Here is a 20,033-nt window from a genome sequence, read left to right as displayed (position 1 = left end):
TGTTAAATGTGGTGATTAATTCTAATGACTTAACAGAGCTGCTTATGGGCAAGGTTCAGTGGCAACAGTGATGGATATGAATGTGGGAAATGCCAATTCAGGCCTGAGGCTCCTTGGATGGTTTGGTCACATCTTTTTTGCTCAGGCTAATATAGTTCAACAGAAGTGTGAACTTAAAACATTAAGTAGTCCCATGATCATTTCTCTGAGGTGATTAGTAGGGATGGGCATGAACCAAACCCCAAAGCAAAATTCATGATGAGTTTTGTTCTGTTTGTGATTGCAAACCAAAGTTTGTGATGGGTCTACCATCATGAACGTCCATTTATTTTTAAAGTAGTTTATGGAAGTTTGTGGATAGAGCATAAAGCAGGGGTTTAAAGTCACTTTAACATCCACCCCCACCCTTTCTGTTCCCTTTTAAAGTTGCAAAAACAGCCAAGTGGTGTTTAGTAGTGCCACTAAACTGTTTTCAGGCTGTTTTGTGTGGTCCCTTAACGTTTTAAAGGGACTGCACAAGACAGCCCAAAAAACAGCTGAGCTGCAGGCAAGTGCTCCCTGCCACTCAGCTGTTTTTTGGGTTTTCTGCTAACCTCATTTAAAGAGACTGGCAGTCTCTTTAAATGGGGTTTGAGGACCATGAACTGACATGAACTGCATTTTTCTGGTTCATGTGCCCATCCCTAGTGATTAGAACAGCGTTTGGAATCATAAGGTAGCAGAGTATTTTCGAAGGAAGTTTCACAAATGATTAATAGCTGCTGGTATTCTACATTCAAAACTGGGATTTTGCCTTTGTGTGATGTAAAAATACCCAGCTTAGATCCTAGAAAAGATCACCTACAGAGAATATCCATAAATGCAACAAATGCAGACTTTATGGTTTGACATCTCCCAGGATACATAGGAATTGCTGCAAAGAAAGATGCCATCAAAATTCCATAAAAGGCACTGCAGAAAGAACAGCTTTCAAACTGCTTTCGAAATAGGTTGGCAAGCCCTTGAGAGAAGCAACAAAAGCATTTTATTCCCAGGCAATTCTGTGCTTGAATTCAGTGCAAAAAAAGAAATGTGGCACTGTGCCAGGGTACTTTGCATGTTTGTTTCTTAGTCAGCTGGTGAATCGTAATAAGCTGAAGCTCCTTTCTTGATTATACCTGCTGTGTGAAGAGCTTCCTCCCCTTTCAGCAGGTGGTTCCTTTTGGTGAGTTGTTAGCTAGGCATATAAAAAATCCACTGAAAATAAGGAATCATATCAGTGGAAGTACTTGAGACCAGGGGAGGGGCATGCAGGGTGGGAGAGATGACAAATGTAATTAAAGATACATGGAGCTGGAAAGGTTCCCTTTGTTTTCTCTCTCATGGTTGGCTTAACCTGCAATCTGCTTCATGCTGCATAGTGGGAAATATTAAAAAGTGGCTGCATTTCAATTAGATGTCTGTACTATGAAGAGGGTAAAAAGAGACATGGAAACACAACACAGAAATGGACCTATTTCAAGTTAATTGCTTGATACTTCTGTAATAGATAGAATTACTGACAAAGATTAGGATATCTGTTTCATGAGAATGGCTAACTGCTTTTCTAGACTTTGCCTTTGTTTTCATTTAGGTGTTTCTTTTAGAGTACAAGATTGGTTTATTAACACTTTTGAAAATCTAATTTGGATTAATCTCCCCCTCCCCCTTTTTGTCTTTGATAGTTATTTTTATACCAGATTCTGCGTGGTTTGGCATACTGTCACAGAAGGAAAGTGCTACATCGAGACCTAAAACCGCAAAATCTACTAATTAATGAAAGAGGGGAATTAAAGCTAGCAGACTTTGGTATGAAGCTAATGGTTTGTTTTGTCAATTCGCTTGTAAACAAAAATCTTGGCTGTAAATTTCATTAGATATTAAGAATAACTTCATGTATAAGAACCAGGTGTCTGCAGAACACAAAATTGGGCATCTTCAGTTTGTTATTGGGAGGATAGCTTTTAAAGGTTTGGTCAAACAAGCTTGGGGATTACAGAACTCTCTTGTTCTGAGGTTGTTGAGTAGCTCAAGGTCTTCACAGTTCTGAAAGCATCTTGTGGAAGACAGGTAGTGTTACAACTCTGTGTGAGTTATGATTACTCACAGAACTCATACAAAAAGTTGAAATTTCTTTTTTTTGTAGCTGTAGAACAGTTTCTCAGTGAATGTACAAATTTCAAGAAAAAAAAAACTGGCTCATCTCTAGTTCAATATACTTCATGTCTTTGCTGTCAGCTACTTTCTCCCTAGTGATGAGGAAGTGAGCAATCGTCATAGTACCCATAACACTTTGTGACATTTTCCCTCTCCACTATTTCAGTGCTCCAGACCCTCTGCTAATAGTATTAAATTCTCTTGGTTAAAAAGTATTTGTATAACATTCTTTTCATGTGTATTCTATATATAATTGTGCTCCCTACCCACATCCACCACTTCCATATATTTTGCAAAACACTTGAAATGCTTGTTAAAAGCAATAATTTTTAGAGATTGACAAAGAACAAGCTTTTGAAGAAAAGTACAAAAATAGGCAGGAAGAGAGAGAAGACTGAGAGAAAAAATTGGAGAAATGAAAGTGTTCTGATGGCCAGTTGGCCCTTTTCTGAACCAGAACTGTAACTGATTTCAGACCCTCACCAGTAGAAGACCATAGATAGACTGCTCCACCTTCTCCCTTGTCTGCTACTGTTCCATGCTCACCTCAGAAAATTACGTATGCTCTTTCATTGTTTGAGAATAATAGTAATTCATCCTATGCATGCTCCATAAGGGTAGTGTGGGCTGGCCTTATGCTGTTCTCTTACTAAGCAATTATCTGGAGAGCATAGGATAAACCCTTTCTTACCAGCAGGACTGCTGCTTGTATGGAGAAAATGCATCCAGATGATGGCTCTTTAAGTCTTCAAAAGGAGCAGGAACAGACTTGTTATAAAAACATGATTTTTCTGCCAGGAGTGACAGCTGCCAGTAGCAGCCTAGTTGCAGTGAAGAACAAAGAAGCCTGAAAAGGAGTAGGCACCCCCAAATGGGCTTTGATAATCTTTGTGGCCCATCATCTCTTTTCATATATGTCAACATCAGGCAGGTTTTAGTTGGGAACATGCATGCCCCAATAGCATTACAAAGGAACAGATATGCTCCGTAGTGGCCAGTGTGGCTCAATAATACTGCTTTCCTCTGTCTCCTCCCACTGCACTCTCAGTAATTTTGTGTGGATTATATATATCCATATTGTGTCTTCTGAGTGACATATGATGAACTCTGTCATGCTGAAGTGAAGCAAAATGTAATGGAGGATGTCTCCAGTTTCGTGCTGTTCATTTTCATTCAGAGCATTAAACTCTAGAAAGTATTGGCCTTTGGAAAACTGATGCAAGAACTTGCTCTGTAAGAGCCAGCATTATCTGTAAAAGCCAGTTTGGTGTAGTGGTTAAGTGTGTGGACTCTTATCTGGGAGGACTGGGTTTGATTCCCCACTCCTCCACATGTACCTGCTGTGATAGCCCTCTCAGCCCTACCCTCCTCACAGGGTGTCTGTTGTTGGGGGGAGAAGATATAGGAGACTGTAAGCCGCTCTGAGTCTCTGATTCAGAGAGAAGGGCAGGGTGTATAAAGCTGCAGTCTTATTATTATTTTGTTTGTAAAAACCCAGTAGTACCTTTTGAACTATATGGAATATCTGTAGAGACTGACGTGAAAGTATGTATGTATCCATCAACAGATCTACCAAGAATTCATACTGTGCTTTGTTTTTAAAGGCTTGGCTAGAGCAAAATCTGTCCCTACAAAGACCTACTCCAATGAGGTGGTCACATTGTGGTATAGACCTCCAGATGTTCTTCTGGGATCTTCTGAATATTCAACACAAATTGATATGTGGTATGTCATTTTATATTATTCATCTATTTTTATTATCATTTAAATTATGCATACTGTAGATTTTTTGATTTTTTAAACTCTATGGGGATCCTGTTTATATTAAGGCCTGTTACTTCATTTTTATTAGCAATAACAATAAGTACAAATTGTCACAATCATGAGCAACTAAACGTTTAAAGTGGAAATATGTAAGGTGGTGGTTTCCAACTTGCATTTTAACTTTTCTCTCTAAAGGGGAGTTGGATGCATATTTTTTGAAATGGCATCTGGAAGACCTCTCTTTCCTGGGTCAACTGTTGAAGATGAATTGCACTTAATTTTCAGACTTCTAGGTAAATAAATTATGCTTACTACTAACTTTACAACTGTGGCTTTACCTTGCTTTCTTAAAGAGGATGAATGTGTATCCTGCTGTAATTACAGTATGCAATTGGTCACAAAGGTGTGGTACTTCTGTTATTGAACCATATAAAGAATGTTTGAGTTATAAATTGACAAAAAAATCTATAATTTACAGATACTAAGTAAATATAATTGTTTGCTTGCCTCTTCTTCAGAGGGCTTTGGATTCAAATATTGTGTGATTTTGATGCTTGTATCTAATTCATCCTCCCTTGCTTGGACATCATTTCTTTAATCTTTTAACTCAGGAACTCCATCACAGGAAACGTGGCCAGGTATTACATCCAGTGATGAGTTTAGGAACTACAACTTCCCCAAATACAAACCACAGCCTTTAATCAACCATGCCCCAAGGTACTGGAAGTTTCATCTATAGTTTTCTACAATTTTAATAACTATTTATGACTATGACCATAGGCCACATGAATAGATTTAGCTATGTATAACAAAGTAAATTCTAATTAGTATGTCAGCCATCTTTAGGCTAACTGTAGCACTTCTGTATGGTTTTATTCTGGATATAAGTTTTTATGTGCATGCACATTTCTTCAAGTATCTGAAGAAGTGTGCGCATACAAAAAAACCTTGTATGAGAATAAAACTGTTGTTCTTAAAGGTGCCATTGGGCTCAAACCTTGTTCTGCTGCTTCAGACCAACATAGCTACCCACCTGAATTTAGGACTTCTATATTCTTATTTTACACTAAGCTGGGAGGTGCAGCAACAGTAGGTAATAAATGTTCTGAACAAATTTAGTGCTTTTAAATGTCATGTAAAATGGGCCATAGCCCCCCTCCCCTGGGATTTTTTCATTGTCATCAGAGTTCTTGGTAGACATTTGAATATGTCAGCTCTACAGGATATCTTTTCACAATAGACTTTTAACTAGAATATACAAACCTTGCATACATTTTGCATTTTGTATATTTATTGTGTCATGTAACTCAACGTTCTAGCCTCATATGGGCAAATGGAGGCACTAATACAGGCAAAGAGTTAAGAGCAAGCTAAGGCTAGATTCATGTGAGAAAGTCATCCCTTTTGATGCTGCTGCCAATAGAAGGAATTCTGGCTGTTTGACACACCTTGATATAGATGTAGTCTAAGCACATGTATTTCTGTCTTTTAGACCCATAACATTATCAGCAGAGTTGTTCACTCAGGAAGCACTATTTCTTGTAAATACATAGAGAAATTACTTGCATCTAGTGCTGGAATATGATTGTGGGGGGGCAATGTTGCCCAATCATTTGATTTTACTTTGAAAATGAATGTTATGTATGGGAAGTAGATTCAAGATGGATTAAAAGGAAATACTTCTTTAAACAGTGAAATGTGGGTTACAGAATATGGATTTCACTGTCAGAGGATGTAGTGATGGCCACAGGCATGGACAGGTTTAAAAGGAGATTAGACAGATAGATGGAGGATTTGTGGAGATTAGTTCTATTAGTGACTGCTAGCCTATGGTGACTGAGGGGAACCCTCCACATTCAGAGGCATTAAACTTCTGAATTCCAAAGCCAAGAGGCAACATTAGGGAAAGGTCTCAGCCTCTATGCCCTGTTGTTGGCCCTCCTGTGGAACTGGTTGGCTGCTGTGTGAGACAGGATGCTGGACTAGATGGACCATTGGTCTGATACACTAGAGCTTTTCTTAGTTTCTTATATATTCTTATATATTCATAAACATTGAATGCTAACATATTTTGCTTTATTTTTGTTCTGTTTTTAGGCTAGATGCAGAAGGAATTGAATTAATAGTAAAGTTTCTTCAAGTAAGCAATTATTTGTCCTATTCTTTGTGTGTGTATGTTGGGCTTTTCAGGTGTATAGTGAATTGCTAAGGTTTGCTTGATAGATGTGACTAACTGCTGGGCATGTAAATGCACAAGGTGAGAGATGGTCTGTTAGCAGGCATCTTAGGTTTTTCCATTTTTTTCCACTAATATATAGTATAATATATATTTAAAATCCTGCCATCTTACTAGACTCATAGATGACTTTAATTTGGGAGATTTGTATTTGTTTATATATTATGCATAGCTGTGGGATTGGTAAGTGCAGAATACTGTATTCTTTTTCAAGCAACTCTCTGGCACATGGTGTTGTAGAGAATATGAGAGAAGTGGCTGATGCAGATATTGGGAGCTTCATGGAAAGACAGAGGATGAAACTAAAACCTCTATTACTACTAATCTCTTGTCTCTACCCCTGCAGCCCACCACCCACAGTAAACATTACTCATTTTTGGCTCCTAGCAACTCATACCCCCCCCCTTATTTCCCCCTCCACACACCTCAAAACTTTGAGTGTTATAATGAATTATTGATTCTACTTCTAAGCAATTAAATGCAAATTTTGTTAACTTGCATAATCATGAGCAAATTATTTTATGTCCTTGGGACAGAATGTGGAAGGGAGAACATGTACAGTCTTGTTTTACGGAAGAAGAAAAACTGAGTGCTCTAATCAAAATGAGCATGGTAGAATGCACATTAGCTCCACTTAGTGTTAATTTACCCAATTAGCATGTCTTGGAAAAATAATTTTTAATGTTCAGAATTTTGTAGATGTTTCTGACAATGAATAATGCAGTTCCAGGTGATATATATATGCTACAATGGTGAAGTACTAATAAGAGAATTATTATAAGCAAGGTTGAGAGCAACAGAGGCCATGCTAATCCAAAATGGTGGATTCTACAAATAGCCCTGATAGTGAATGGGTTTTCCTGTTACTCAGCAGATTGTGGCAACATTACTGTTGATGTATATTGTGATTTAGGGTAGATTTTAGTCCCAGCTCTAGTAATTTGACCCCCATTTATCCAAGTTTACCCTTGACAGCATCTTGGATATTGAGGTGTTAAGGATGTGTAAAAATTCTTGAAACAAACCTCAGAGAAATGACACAGCAGCAACAATAAGATTTTTAAAAAGGATGAAAGACAGAAAAATTAAGGTGACCCTGTAGAAATAGACTGTAATGCAAGAGTTCCTGGCAACCAAACAATGTTTTCATGCTCACAGGTGACTGTAGGCCAAATGATATTCATTCAGTGGCTTTTTGGTGTGTCATTTCTGGTTTTTCTGAGGACTGTTGTCCATTGTGGCACCTGCCCCATCTTTCAGAAAGTGAGCAAAGCAGGTTGGCAGGTGGCTGCCATGTTGAAACAGCTGCCACCAGAGGAACAAGTAAACTGTGAGCCTCTCTATAGTGGAAGCCTCATGCCAGGAATGGAAAGAAATGTGGCTCTTTTGACTGATGGCAACTGTGAATGTGATTCCCTGCAGTTTTCAAAGTGTGCACCACTACTGTAGGCAATGTTGTGTTCCTGAAAACTGGATGTCATTTAGCTATTTTTAATTGTTCCACTTCTTTTAATATTCAGCATAGCTCACAAAAAATAATAGAATTCATCCAAACAACCATAATTTAACTGAAGAGTCCATAGCAATTTCAAATAGCTTTACTGTGAAACAGAGGAGCCTATACAAAACATTATTGAATCCCATTTGAGATTCAGCCAGATAAAGTTGACAGCTTTGCAAATTTTGTAAAAGCCAACTGAAGAGGATGCTTGAATGTACTTCCTCATGCAGCTTGTTCCATAAGCTGAAGGGGAATCGCCAAGAATGCTGTTGATCTTATAGAAGATAAACGTACCTCCAAATAGGAAGGCAATTCCAACAACAAATGTAAGGCCAAATGAAGTGGACACATAAGAAAAGGTATTTAAAATACTTGACCTGTAAAGTCTTGTGCCCTTTTGGGATCATGTCATGTTGAAAGGCACATTTAAGACAGGCATAAAAGAGAAGATAGCTTTTTCATCCACCTGCTCTCAAGCATGGTTTTGCCAGCCATGAATCTCAAGCATCATCAAAGCCAAAAATGCTAGGAATTGTATTTAGGGTCAGATTCATGTAAAGAATGTGCATGTAAAGTATGGTTAAAATATTTGAAATCCCCCCCCTTTGGTTAACAGTATGAATCAAAAAAAAGAATTTCAGCAGAGGAGGCCATGAAACATGCGTATTTTAGAAGCCTTGGAACAAGGATACATTCTCTACCAGAAAGTAAGTATTGCTCTGTGTCAGACAGTATTTGTTGGGCATGGGATTGAGTGAGGTGGTGTCCTGCCCCACTCCACTGAGTTGTTCCTTCTGATTTCTTCCTAAACCTCCAAACATTCCTACAAGTCTCATGGGAGGTAAATTAACAGCTTTTGTCCCGCATGTGGAATTCTCTCTTTGCCGGGCTCTTCTTTCGCTTCTTCTTTTGGATCAGGGCAGATACTAGTTTTCTTCTCTTCTTTCTTAATTTGTAGTTGGTTCACTAGTGTGATGCCTACCCTGATTTTCCTTTCTCTGCATTTACACCTCTCTGACACCTGCTGCTCTTTTGTTTTGCTGCAGCTTTTCAGTGCAGCACAGATTTCTAGATGCAGCCATGTTGACACTTTTGCTATGACTTTGTATAAATCACAATTGCCTTGCTGCATTTGGGAATGTTTGATATTTGACAGCATCACCAGTCATCTTGCTTTGTTGACTGTCAGAAAACCAGGCATTCCACTACACTTCCATTATTGAAAGACTGCCAGAACAGTCATAGCTTGCTGTGAGTAGGTCTGGTGCAGGGGGAGTGGACATCAGGCATGCACCATTGTTTCAAGAATTCTGTGGTAGCTCAGGGTGAATTAAATTTGGAACAAAAAGATTAAGTAATATTGAAAGCATCATAAACATGCAACTATAAATTGTAAATGGTCGTGGCTTGGGGAGGGTTCTTTCATTGTTTTGTTTTGTTTCTTGCCTTGACCTGGATGACCCAGGCTAGATATCAGATATCAGAAGCGAAGCAGATTTGGTCCTTGTTAGTATTTGAGTGGGAGGCTACTAAAGAAATTCAGGTTTGCTAGGCAGAGGCAGGCAGTAACAAACCACCTCTGAAGATCTCTTGCCTGGCAAAAACCCTATAGGGTCAACATAAATCTGCTGCAACTTGATGGCACTTTCCATCACCACCATTTGTTGAAAAATGGCTATTCCAGAGTAATAGTTGAAAATGGATTTTGGTGGGGGGGAGAAATACCTAGTGAGAAGCTCATCCCATTTATGTGCAAGCTTTGATTCAGTAACTCTTTCTACCTTTAGGACTAACGTTGAGTCCATTGGCACCTTTAAGACCAACAAAGCATGCCCATGAAAGCTTATACCCAGAATTAAACTTCTCTGGGGTCGTTTTCGCACTCACCTTAATCAGCAGCGACGACCCTCTTCACCGCGCAGGATCTGCGCGGATTTCGCACTAATTGCCGCGGAGCACCCAGAAGAGCCGGAAAGTCCCGGCGCTTTTGCGGCGCAAACGGAAACTGGTTTTTGGCGGTTTCCGTTTGCACCACAAAAGCGCCGGGACTTTCCGGCTCTTCTGGGTGCTCCGCAGCAATTAGTGCGAAATCTGCGCAGATCCTGCGCGGTGAAGAGGGTCATCGCTGCTGATTAAGGTGAGTGCGAAAACAACCTGGGTGTACTTTAAGGTGCTACTGGACTCAAACTTTGTTCTATTACTTGAGACCAACGTGACTGCCCACCTGAATCTACTCTTAGGACTGTTCTCTGTCAATGTACAGCATTCAGCTGAGGTTGTAGAAGTCACCTTTGTTCAGGGTATGCTAGAAGTGATGACAATGCAGTTCCTGTGCAGAGAAGAGCCAGTGCCTATGTGCAAATGTCATGTCAGACAGCCAGTTATCATGCTACTCCTCTTGCTCTCAGGTGTGGAGGGCTACTGACCTGGTTTTGTGGATTCCTGGTTTTGTGAAGCCTTAAATCAAACTCTACATTCACTATGACATCAGGATGAAGGCACCTGGATGAACGGAAGTTCTTCCATTATGCCCTATTTGGATTCCTTTGCTTAATCCTGGTTAGAATTAGAGAGGAGGGAGTTCACTCAAATGCCAGTGTTCAGATGTCACAGTGAATTGCATCTTGATTCATGGCCTCCCAAACAAGAAATAAAGCTGTCTGTCCACCTGCTGCATTTTTATCCCACTTTTCTCCAAGGATATCAGGGCAGTGTACAGGGTGGTTCTCCCTTCCCCATTTTATCTTCACAGCAATCTTGTGATGTAGGAGAGGCAGAGAGAATGGCTGGCCCAAGGTCATCCAGCAAATTTTACAGCATTGTGGGGATTTGAACCCAGATCTTAAGCCACACTGGCTCTCCATATTGTCCTCTCTGCACCACAGATGGAGTGAGAGGACTGATCAAGCTCACCTGGTAACCTGCTGTATTTATATCATGCTGGACAAGCCTCTGCTTGCCTCTGACACAGCGGTTTAACGGAAGCATGGAGGGAATTTTTTTGTTTCCTAGGAATCTGTCAAGGGTCAACTTGGGAACTGCAATCTATGTGCCCATCTTGGTGCTTGCTTAGGAGGCAGATCATCTTTTAGGTGTGTTAATTTGCTTCATTTTGCAGCTGCACATGGTCAGCTCAGCTCAGGAAAACAGTGCCAGGGAAGGGCACAAGCCCCTTCACTCCCTTCCCCCCCATGCCATGAAAATGCTGTTTCTTGCACATACTGCGTGGCTGCAGGGAAAGCAAGTCGGCCTTGACTCATTACAAAACATGACATGTAGTTTGGCCCTAAGAGTGGCCTCATGCAGTGAGAAAAGTGTATGAGAGAAACACAACCCCTGGAACCACTTGTAACCTTTTTGTACTTGTAGGACACAGCGTAAAAAAATGTGAGGGCATATGGAGGCAAGGTCTGTTGGATCAGGTCTTCCTCTTCTCCTCCCCAGCACAAGATTGCAATTACTGATCACAGTGCACACAATCCACTTGTAAATTTCCAAGCAAGCCCCTTCTGTGATACAGTGTGTTGCTGGTTAATAGTTACTGCTCTAACATAAAACCTTCCAAAGTTTAGAAATTGATTTATTTGAAAGTATCAACTGTAGTCTTTCTTGCATCTTTTAAAATGAGAGAGCTGTAAATATTTTTGTATTTAGAAGGCTGATAAGTTGAAACTGTGCCCAAACAGGTAGGTTTGGGGCATTGGTCATATTGCATGTTTGAAGTGCCAAACATGCATGCATGGGGTATATTGCTTTAACACAGATTTATGTAAAAACCTGCTCCTTGTATTGTTTCAGGTGTGTCAATATTCACTCTGAAAGAGATTCAACTGCAGAAAGATCCTGGCTTTCGAAATTCCACTTATCCAGAGACAGGTATGCAAGCTTCTAAGATTGTCCTTTCTTTCAGGCTTGTACTAGTTGAAGAGCTGAACTGCTGACACCAGGTGGGTGAATACTTGGAATTACTTAGATTCCTCAAACATGTTTTTAAGCAGGTTGCAAGTGTGATATTTTTGCTTGAAGGAAAACCAGGGATTAGACTGAAAAAAATGCTTTGGTTGTATATTGCCCTGTTCCCAGGATGCATTCCCACAGATTGGCATACAAGTGCCACATACCACAACAGCATAGTTCACTATTCATATCTGTTGAAATGAGATACATGCACAAGCAAGGACTGTATCTTGTAATGTCCCTTAACAAAATTCATGCTTTCCTCTTTCTTTCTTTTTAAGGACATGGGAAGAACAGAAGGCAAAGCATGCTTTTCTGAGGTGGGCAGCACAGTTTCAAGCCCACAGTTTTAAACCACCATCAGGGACTCCAGTCTGAAGGCAATTCTTCTCTTCGTGGACTTGAAATCTGTGTGTCTACACTGTCCTCCTCACAGTGCAGTCTTTTTATTTTAGACCTGCTGGTTAACGTTTTTTATATTTGTTGTCACAATGTGACAAATTTTTGTACAGTTGGTTTTAAGGTCTCCTCTGCCATTAGAGCCAGTAGGTTACAGCCGTTAATGTAACAGTAGCTGCCATTTTTGTGCAGGACTGAGAAAAACCAGTGCATTATTTATTGCGGAATCATTGCTGCTAAATAACTACTGTCTGTATAGTTAACCAACAGTTGAAATGCCTGCAGAAGTTGCAATGGCATTATATAATCTGTGAATGCATCAGTTTCTCTTCATGAACTATTGCTGCGGTTGTCCCCCCCCCCCTTTTTTTTTACACTGCAGTGTTTCCTGGAATGTAAACATAGCTTTTTTTGACTGTTAATTAGGTAAAACTGTCTTTAACACTCTTAAGTTTATGGCCCTTAGTTTCTTCTTTAACATTAGATGTCAAGTAACTGAAAAAACTGCAGACTTCATTTTTAAAGCACTTAGTACAGAGATTGATTTGAATGAGTGAGAAATAGTTGCTTTGATACATGCTGTTGGGTTTCTTAAGTGGAGATTGGCTTGTGAATTTGATCAGGCTTGGCTCTCATGAAAGAAATGTGTGCATGTGACTCCTGATGCAGTTGCCTTCCCTTGCTTCCTTTTTCTAACCTGTATGGGCAGGGGTGGGGGGATGCTATACATTCTCTACTGCATTGTTTTGGAAACTTGGTATTCTTTTTGATGTCTGACTGAAAATCTGCATTTGGGAGCCAGACCTCCAAGTCCTGTCCTGTTCCTTCTCCTCCTAACCTTAATGCGGTGCTTTCATAGCTATTCTGTGACATATTCACTGGAAATCCACTGGAAGACTACAAGTCCATACTAGAGAATACATCACTCTGTACTGCAGACTCTGTGAAGCATGAGAACTTAGAGAGAACTTATAGATGTTACCTGTTTATTGGAGGTAGTCCATGTTACTACTAAGCTTATGCATCTCAGTGAGTATCATAAGTACCTTATGGTGATAGTAACAGTATTTTTAAGCATTTGTGTTCACCTTCCTGACCTATTTGTTTAGTGCATCTTCAAGAGACTGTAAATCTTTATTCGTATATTTTGAAATGGTTATGTAAATCTTTGGCTGGTATATCATGAAAATAGTCATAGATAACAATTTTTTTCCTGATGTTCACTGTAAAATATTCAGGGGTCCTACCATTTCTGTTCAAGAAATCTTGTAGTTTTTATTATTGTTATTTAACAGTATTAAGTGAAACAAATTGTATGTTTCATTTTAACTTTATTTGTGAATAGTGATTGTGGCATGTTTGGGGATGTTTTATTAATATTTCATGATCCTAGAAAATTGAATTTGGGAACATTTTTATTTTCTGGAAAGAAACAAATTCACACCTAATGGTGACTTCTTGGACCACTGCTGCTTTTCAGCATTTGTAAGCTGGTTTTACGTTAAAAGGAGTCCTGTAGCGCTAATAAAACTGCTGTTGTTTCTAACTGATGGACCTTTATTAAAACTGTACTTCTGAAAGTATAAATATTATATGGAAATCTTTCATTGTGTTTGGATGTTTTATGATGAACAAATATTATTCTGTTGAATTGTAGATTCAGCATTTTGATCCAGTGACCAAAGTCTCTGTGCAGGAACCTGGTTTGCACATGTTGCACATCTGGTTGCACAGCAGGCTCTGAAGGTGGCTGCGTCTGGAGCAGATGCCTGCCAAACATGCATTACTGCATTCCAATCCCTCGTGGAAGGAGTCATAGCCTTTTGCTGCACTTGCAGTTCCGAGGATCAAGGGAGTTCCTTCTGTTGGGAAATGAGATGCTTTGTTTTAAAACAAGGTTTAATTTCATGTAAATCATGCCCCAAAATGCCTTGCTCTCTTCCTTTTCCCGTATTTATCTTTTTTACTGAACATTTAGACTGGAGTTCCTGGTACCTTAAAAGCTTGCTCAATACTACTTTGTGGCATTTTGCAACAGTTCAAATAAAGGTATTCCACTACTCTTGCCTTCAATGTAGCCTGTTATGTGTCTTGTTATTTTACACTAGTAATAATAGAGTATATTCCATCTTCTTTAACATCCAAAACAAGAGCAAGCAGTTCAGAATTTAGTTACCAAGAGTCACTTTTTGTGCAGGGGCAGAACAGAAGCCACCAAATGCAAAGGCAGGGTGGGCTAACTTCTCAGCACCAGCAAACCCATTGAAATTATACTAAAAACTGCCACTAATTTGTTTCACTTCTATTACTTTCTGTTTCACTTCTGTTAACATACTAGATGTCAAACTACTTTATGTTCTTAAGGAAGCTTAAAAACACTGATGTGTGAACTCATGATGAGCTGGACAGCAGCCAAAATTCTGAAATTTGTCATTTTTCTTTCTGATTATGTTTCCTTTTTCACGCTTAAGTTAGCAGCTTTAAGGGACCAGATTTTTTTAAATAGTGAAAGCTGAAATTCTTTTGGTCTGGTGTACCACAGCAATTGCATATGCCTCATTTCTTTGAATAACTTCTGAAATATGACCATTCGTCCTACTGACATTACTAAGCATCCAGCATACATCTTCAAGGAAAGCTTGATTACAATGTAGAATCAAAAAATAGTTCTTGGACAGCTTAATCACTCATTTCACATAAAGTATCAAAATAGGATTCTGAGAAGTTTCAAATAATCTATTGAACTACTAAAGTGTGATGAATATAGCAACAAAAACGTTCAATACCACTAGAGAAGAGACAAAGGGTTATAACATGGAGCAAAAAAACTCACACAAAACATATTACCAAGGGATAGATTTCAGCTTTAAGACCATATTAAACATTGTTTATCTCCAACCAGTGTTTTATGGTCTCTCATCTATTGCTGTGACAGTGTTAGCCATAATAAATAATGCTACGAGCCACTTAAGTAATCTTTTAATTTTTATAGAATTGTACAAATATCACTGATCCTCACAACAGCCCTGTGAGGTAGGTTGCGTAAATAACTTTGATATTCCAATGTTTACAAATGCAAAGAATGAATTAAGAAAATTAAAGGACTTCTCAGTTCTGGAGGACATTTATCAGTGGCCAGATGGATATTTTGGGCTGTTAATGCCTTGCTCAGCCCATCATTCCAGGCACTACGCTTGCAAAAAATGCTGCTAACAGTTAATAAAAATTCTGTCATACAATGTGAGTTTGTACAGTCATTTCACTGCTTGGGTAGCTTCATTTATTCAAAAAAGTCATCAGCCATCTTGTTTCAAATGAAAAATCCAAAAACCCAGACCACAATCCATATACTTTTTATCAGGAGCATATACATTACACAAATTTGTGTCATCTGGTTGATCCAAATAAAAGATATGTGGATTGTGTTCTGGGATTTTTTAATTTACTGATGAACTGTAAACATTTCAGTTAAGGGAGCCTTCTGTTGGATAAACTTGAGGGTTGGTTGTAGACAACGGATTAGGTGTGATATTTTGGGGCAGTAGGAAAAGACATCAGACTTTCATTAAGTGTGTCTTCTGGTGTTTAAGGAAAATATATCAAAGGTAAGATCACTTTTAAGTATGTTTCTTATTTCATGATGTTCATTCTTTAGTCCTAACAAAACCCTTGAATTGTGCTATGACATTATGAAATGATAAGTGTGTTAGAACCGTTTTTCTTGTTTTCAAAGAAAAAAAGAATCCCAGGGATGCTTCTGCAAAGTAGCCTCAAGGCTGCTTTTGATGTGAAGTTCACTTCAGCACAAATCTTGTGAAATATTTCAGTGCCCCTTGAGAATGAAAAGATGAAACACAGCCCAGATGATTTAATCAGTATAAATTGGAAGAAACTTAGCTGAAGTTAATTAATGTAACTGTTAATGCAATTAATAATGTATTAGTACTTTTTGACATTAATGTAAAAATAAGTAAAAGGAAAGCCCAGCACTTTCAGTATGATACTGTGTGTAATGTATGTCTCCCCAAAACCATCCTACAGACTGTAGATTTTTGCACAAAAAAATTGTTTAATGTTGCAGTCTACCACTGTTAACATTCTGTCCTTGGTAGTCAATGTGCATGTATTGTATTTGTTACAAAATTTCCATTGCTACAGTGATTGTATAATAATTGGTAAATTCAATTATTATACACTTAAAAATTGTTTAATATTGCAGTCTACCACTGTTAACATTCTGTCTGTGGTACTGAATGTTGCATGTATTGTATTTGTTACAAAATTTTCACTGCTACACAGTGATTGTATAATGATTGAAAAATTCTAGATTGTCTTTGTTTTAGCAGACAAAAACTCTTCTGTTGCCAAGGATGTTCCTAATATGCTAAAAGGCACTGAGACAAAGAAATGTATTCATTCTGTCTTTCTCCCTCTCCCATGTTTTCTTGCTATGGTTGCAGGGACATTACTTATTTTAAGTAATTCTTATTTCATAGAAAAAGCACAGAGATTATATTTGGTTCTTACTCATAATGCCTCAGAATCTCCCAGTCCTTTAGCATGCTGCTTCATCCTCCAGGATTAGAGTGACTGGTTGTTTGCGGTGAAAAGCAGACTGGAAATTATGGTATTGGAAATTGGAGGATTTCATTTCAGAACAATTGGAAAGGAAGGTGGCAGCTTTTATCGAGTCTTGTACTACTTTTAAAAAACAGGAGTCAGTTTCATAATCCTAAAAACTCAAAATGTTTATCATTCCTACCAAATAGATAACTCTAATACACACAAAATAACTAGGTTCCAATATTAAATTAGGCTAAACTGCATTTTTACATGAATTCTCAAATTAACTGGGAATATGACTCAGGAAAATGTTGTTTGAGTACTGTCTTTAGTTAGCCTAGCTGTGAATGTGCTATATCTTCCTGATTGCAGCAAATAGACATAACATGTTAAGGAACAGTGCAGGGGTTCTGCTTGGCTAGACGCACTGCATATGTTGTACCAATGGTGGTTTTGGGTTTTTTGCACACAACAAAGGGACTAAGCTCTCTTTAGAAGTTTCAGTATGCAGTATCAGTGGTTTGGGGGTTGATGTTCATGTTTATGATTGCAATGGACAAATTCCTCTGTAACTGCAAGTCCTAAAAGATGCTTTGTGAACAAGTTCTTAACATGGAAGAGTTTAGTCATCCTAATTTTACTGCTTTATAGGAGGGAACACCCTCCCCCAAATAGGGCCCTGATCACTTCTAGCCTACTACATGTCTGTTTTTGAGGTCCAGCAAAGGAAGTCTCCTTACAGCATCTGGCATGCTGTTCATGCCTCTCTTTCTCTCATGTCACCCATTAATTATGTCACAAACTCTTTTCCATTGCCTTCAGTGTTCTAAGCAGTTGGGGTGCCCCAAAAGCCTGGTATTGCCAAATGAGAATGCTCAATTTCTGATTAGTACAGGGAGGAATTACTCCTGAAATCCTTCTGGATAAAGAACTATCTGCTTCCTGACAATATTCCCTCTAAGCTAGGGAGTCTTGTGAGCAAAACTTCTGCTTCTTGAGCTATTGGCATTAAAGTTGTGAGCAAGCAATTTGTCTACTGCATAAATTAGTTTGCTCTGGGGCCATCCTTCCTGAGTTCAGACAAAAATGTGTGAGCTAGACTCTTAAAAACTGTGAGTTAGTCCACACTAACTCAGCTCAGAGGTAACATTGCTTCCTGGTTACTTATAGGTACACATCATGCTACGGTCTTTTTAAAAGCTTTAGCCAAACAAAACTAGAGCCACTCACTGTTCATCCCTAAGAACCACTTGGGGGAAAGAAACCTGGAAAGTGCAAGACATATTCAGGTAAAGTATTTTGGGGACATTATGATTAATACTGGAGAAGAATGGTGCTGAGCAAGGTTACATAATTTTTAAGGCCATCTTCCTCTTCTTATAGCAAAGAATTTAAGCCCCTATATCTCAATAGTGTCCTATTCTTAAGCATATTTCTTGGCCAAAACATTTATGACCTCTCAATTCAGCAAGGAAATTAAAAAAAAATTCTTTACATAATTAGAAAGCACTTAAGGTTACATGAATACACTGCACCATACAGGGGGGAATACTGCAGGGGAAATACTGAAATACTAGCAGGGTAGGGGGGCTGTCCAATACTTGGTTCCTTTTTCCACCGTTATCTTAATACTGGAAAATATAAAAAATCATTTATATAACATTATGCAAAAGAAGGCACAGCCGGTTATAGTTACAAAAGCACAATGCATAATATGCAGAAATACAAGATTAAAAAGTTTCACATCCTTTAGATACTGTTTTTGCTCTATTATGAAAAGTACTTCATTAACAGTGTTCAACACTTAGAGCTAGGATATAAAAAATTATAACTCATTTTAATGCACAACAGATTCTTATACAAAAAAACCCACTGTTTTAAAAAAATGCTAGATAAACACAATAAAAGTAGACCATCCATGTAATGAAAAGTGCAAACCGTAGTAAAAAAAGGGTTTTGATTTGTGTCCTCTGTCCCCAGAAAAAAATAAAACCCATCAGAATGGCTGTGTTAAATTCAGTTTGTTAGCAAGTCCTTAGATTGCTGAGACATCAGGATTTATGAGCATTTGGAGAAAGAAGCACTGGCGAAGAGGCCCCATCCAAGCTGGGAATTGGCACTGGGATGTGACCATTTAGCAGAGTTGGAAACTGCAAGAGGAACAAAAAAAGAAATCCTTATTGTCTGAGAAGCACAGTAAACACTGTATACCTACAGCTCTAACAGCCTTATTTGGGTAGTGATTTCACAAATATTTCCTCTAAAAAGAAACTGACATTGGAATTTCACAAAAGGAAGGGTGCACATGCGTTACAAAAATATTTTTAAAAAAAGATAGGGAAAGAAACAGCCCAAAAACTGGAATCAAGAACTTGAAGGTTAATATATAATAAGGGCCTAAAATTAAAAGCAGAATTTAAAATAAAATCATAACCAAAAATACATGTATTAATTACAGAAAGTTAAAAGCATTTAGGGGCCCATCATTAGCCTCCTAACTTAGTAAAATCATACAACAATAATGGGAAACCACTTGACCTGACACCTTTTGACCTAAAATGGTCTTCAAAGGTCAAACAAATATATACACATGCAGGCTCATATTACAAAATACAATAACTCAACTGCTGGACCAAAAAGAACGTAGTTTAATAAAACGACAAAGGCTAAGAGATGTAATTGAGGCCTCTTAAACTACAGTCTTATGTCCTGGTCAAGGGCGTACATGCTGCATCCTGTGCAGGGGTCATTTTGTAGAAAAATAGGTGATGGAGCTCATCCAGGAATTGTTATGCAGTTGTAATACTATTCAATGGAAAAGAAGGTGGAACTCTCAGGTTCAGGAGCTGTGCTCCTGTGAGTTCCCACTGAATCTGAGGCCTGATCCTGTGTCTTATTGTATGCCTCACCAAAATGTTCCAGAATTGATCAAAGTCAGTGCCAGATCAGAGCTAGTGTGCCAAGAGTTAAAAATATTCCACCAAGCACTTTGCCAAATCTATGACTACTGTAATGGAGAAATGCCTATTACACAAAGCTATCTAAGCTTCAAGGCATTAATTAGAATAGCTTCAACTACATGCCGCATGGTCTCCTGCCCTTACCTGTAGCATGATCCAGGTAGGCAAGCCCGGCGGGACAAGGGGGTGTGGTGGAAAGTGCCACCAAGTCACAGCTGACTTCTGGGGCTATAAGACCTCTGATTCGGATTTCTTCCTGTCGGAGGGCGAGCCGAGGCTGCCCAAGCGCAGCTTCCTCACTCGAGTGGCCAGCAAGACCAGGCCAGAAAACCCCTGCAAGGGAACATCACCCCTCCACTGATCCCCAGCCCCGGACTGCAGCCACGATCTCCAGCCTACCCTACCCTGCACTATCTGGCAGAGATTTCTTCCAGCCCCTAAGGAAGCAGAAGCAACTTGGAGCTTAACTTTCAGTCCT

The 20,033-nt window shown here is 38.9% G+C and overlaps 2 protein-coding genes across 4 annotated transcripts in view; one reads left to right on the top strand and one right to left on the bottom strand.

The window, feature by feature from the left end:
• Positions 1–13,634, top strand: part of CDK17 (cyclin dependent kinase 17) — a 145,619-nt gene extending 131,985 nt beyond the window's left edge. For all 3 annotated transcript variants that reach the window (XM_060245208.1, XM_060245209.1, XM_060245211.1), the window contains exons 10-17: positions 1,704–1,827; positions 3,780–3,900; positions 4,135–4,232; positions 4,551–4,656; positions 6,037–6,079; positions 8,293–8,383; positions 11,475–11,552; positions 11,915–13,634. In XM_060245208.1, coding sequence (XP_060101191.1) covers positions 1,704–1,827; positions 3,780–3,900; positions 4,135–4,232; positions 4,551–4,656; positions 6,037–6,079; positions 8,293–8,383; positions 11,475–11,552; positions 11,915–11,952 — 699 coding nt within the window. In that variant the 3' untranslated portion in view covers positions 11,953–13,634. The remainder of the gene's footprint in view (positions 1–1,703; positions 1,828–3,779; positions 3,901–4,134; positions 4,233–4,550; positions 4,657–6,036; positions 6,080–8,292; positions 8,384–11,474; positions 11,553–11,914) is intronic.
• A 1,360-nt stretch (positions 13,635–14,994) lies between these two features.
• Positions 14,995–20,033, bottom strand: part of ELK3 (ETS transcription factor ELK3) — a 75,090-nt gene continuing 70,051 nt past the window's right edge. The window contains exon 5 of the mRNA XM_060245207.1: positions 14,995–18,745. Coding sequence (XP_060101190.1) covers positions 18,647–18,745 — 99 coding nt within the window. The 3' untranslated portion in view covers positions 14,995–18,646. The remainder of the gene's footprint in view (positions 18,746–20,033) is intronic.

The sequence above is a fragment of the Heteronotia binoei genome, chromosome 8 (assembly GCF_032191835.1).
Source record: "Heteronotia binoei isolate CCM8104 ecotype False Entrance Well chromosome 8, APGP_CSIRO_Hbin_v1, whole genome shotgun sequence".
Taxonomy (NCBI): domain Eukaryota; kingdom Metazoa; phylum Chordata; class Lepidosauria; order Squamata; family Gekkonidae; genus Heteronotia; species Heteronotia binoei.
This window is presented reverse-complemented; position numbering and strand designations above follow the sequence as displayed.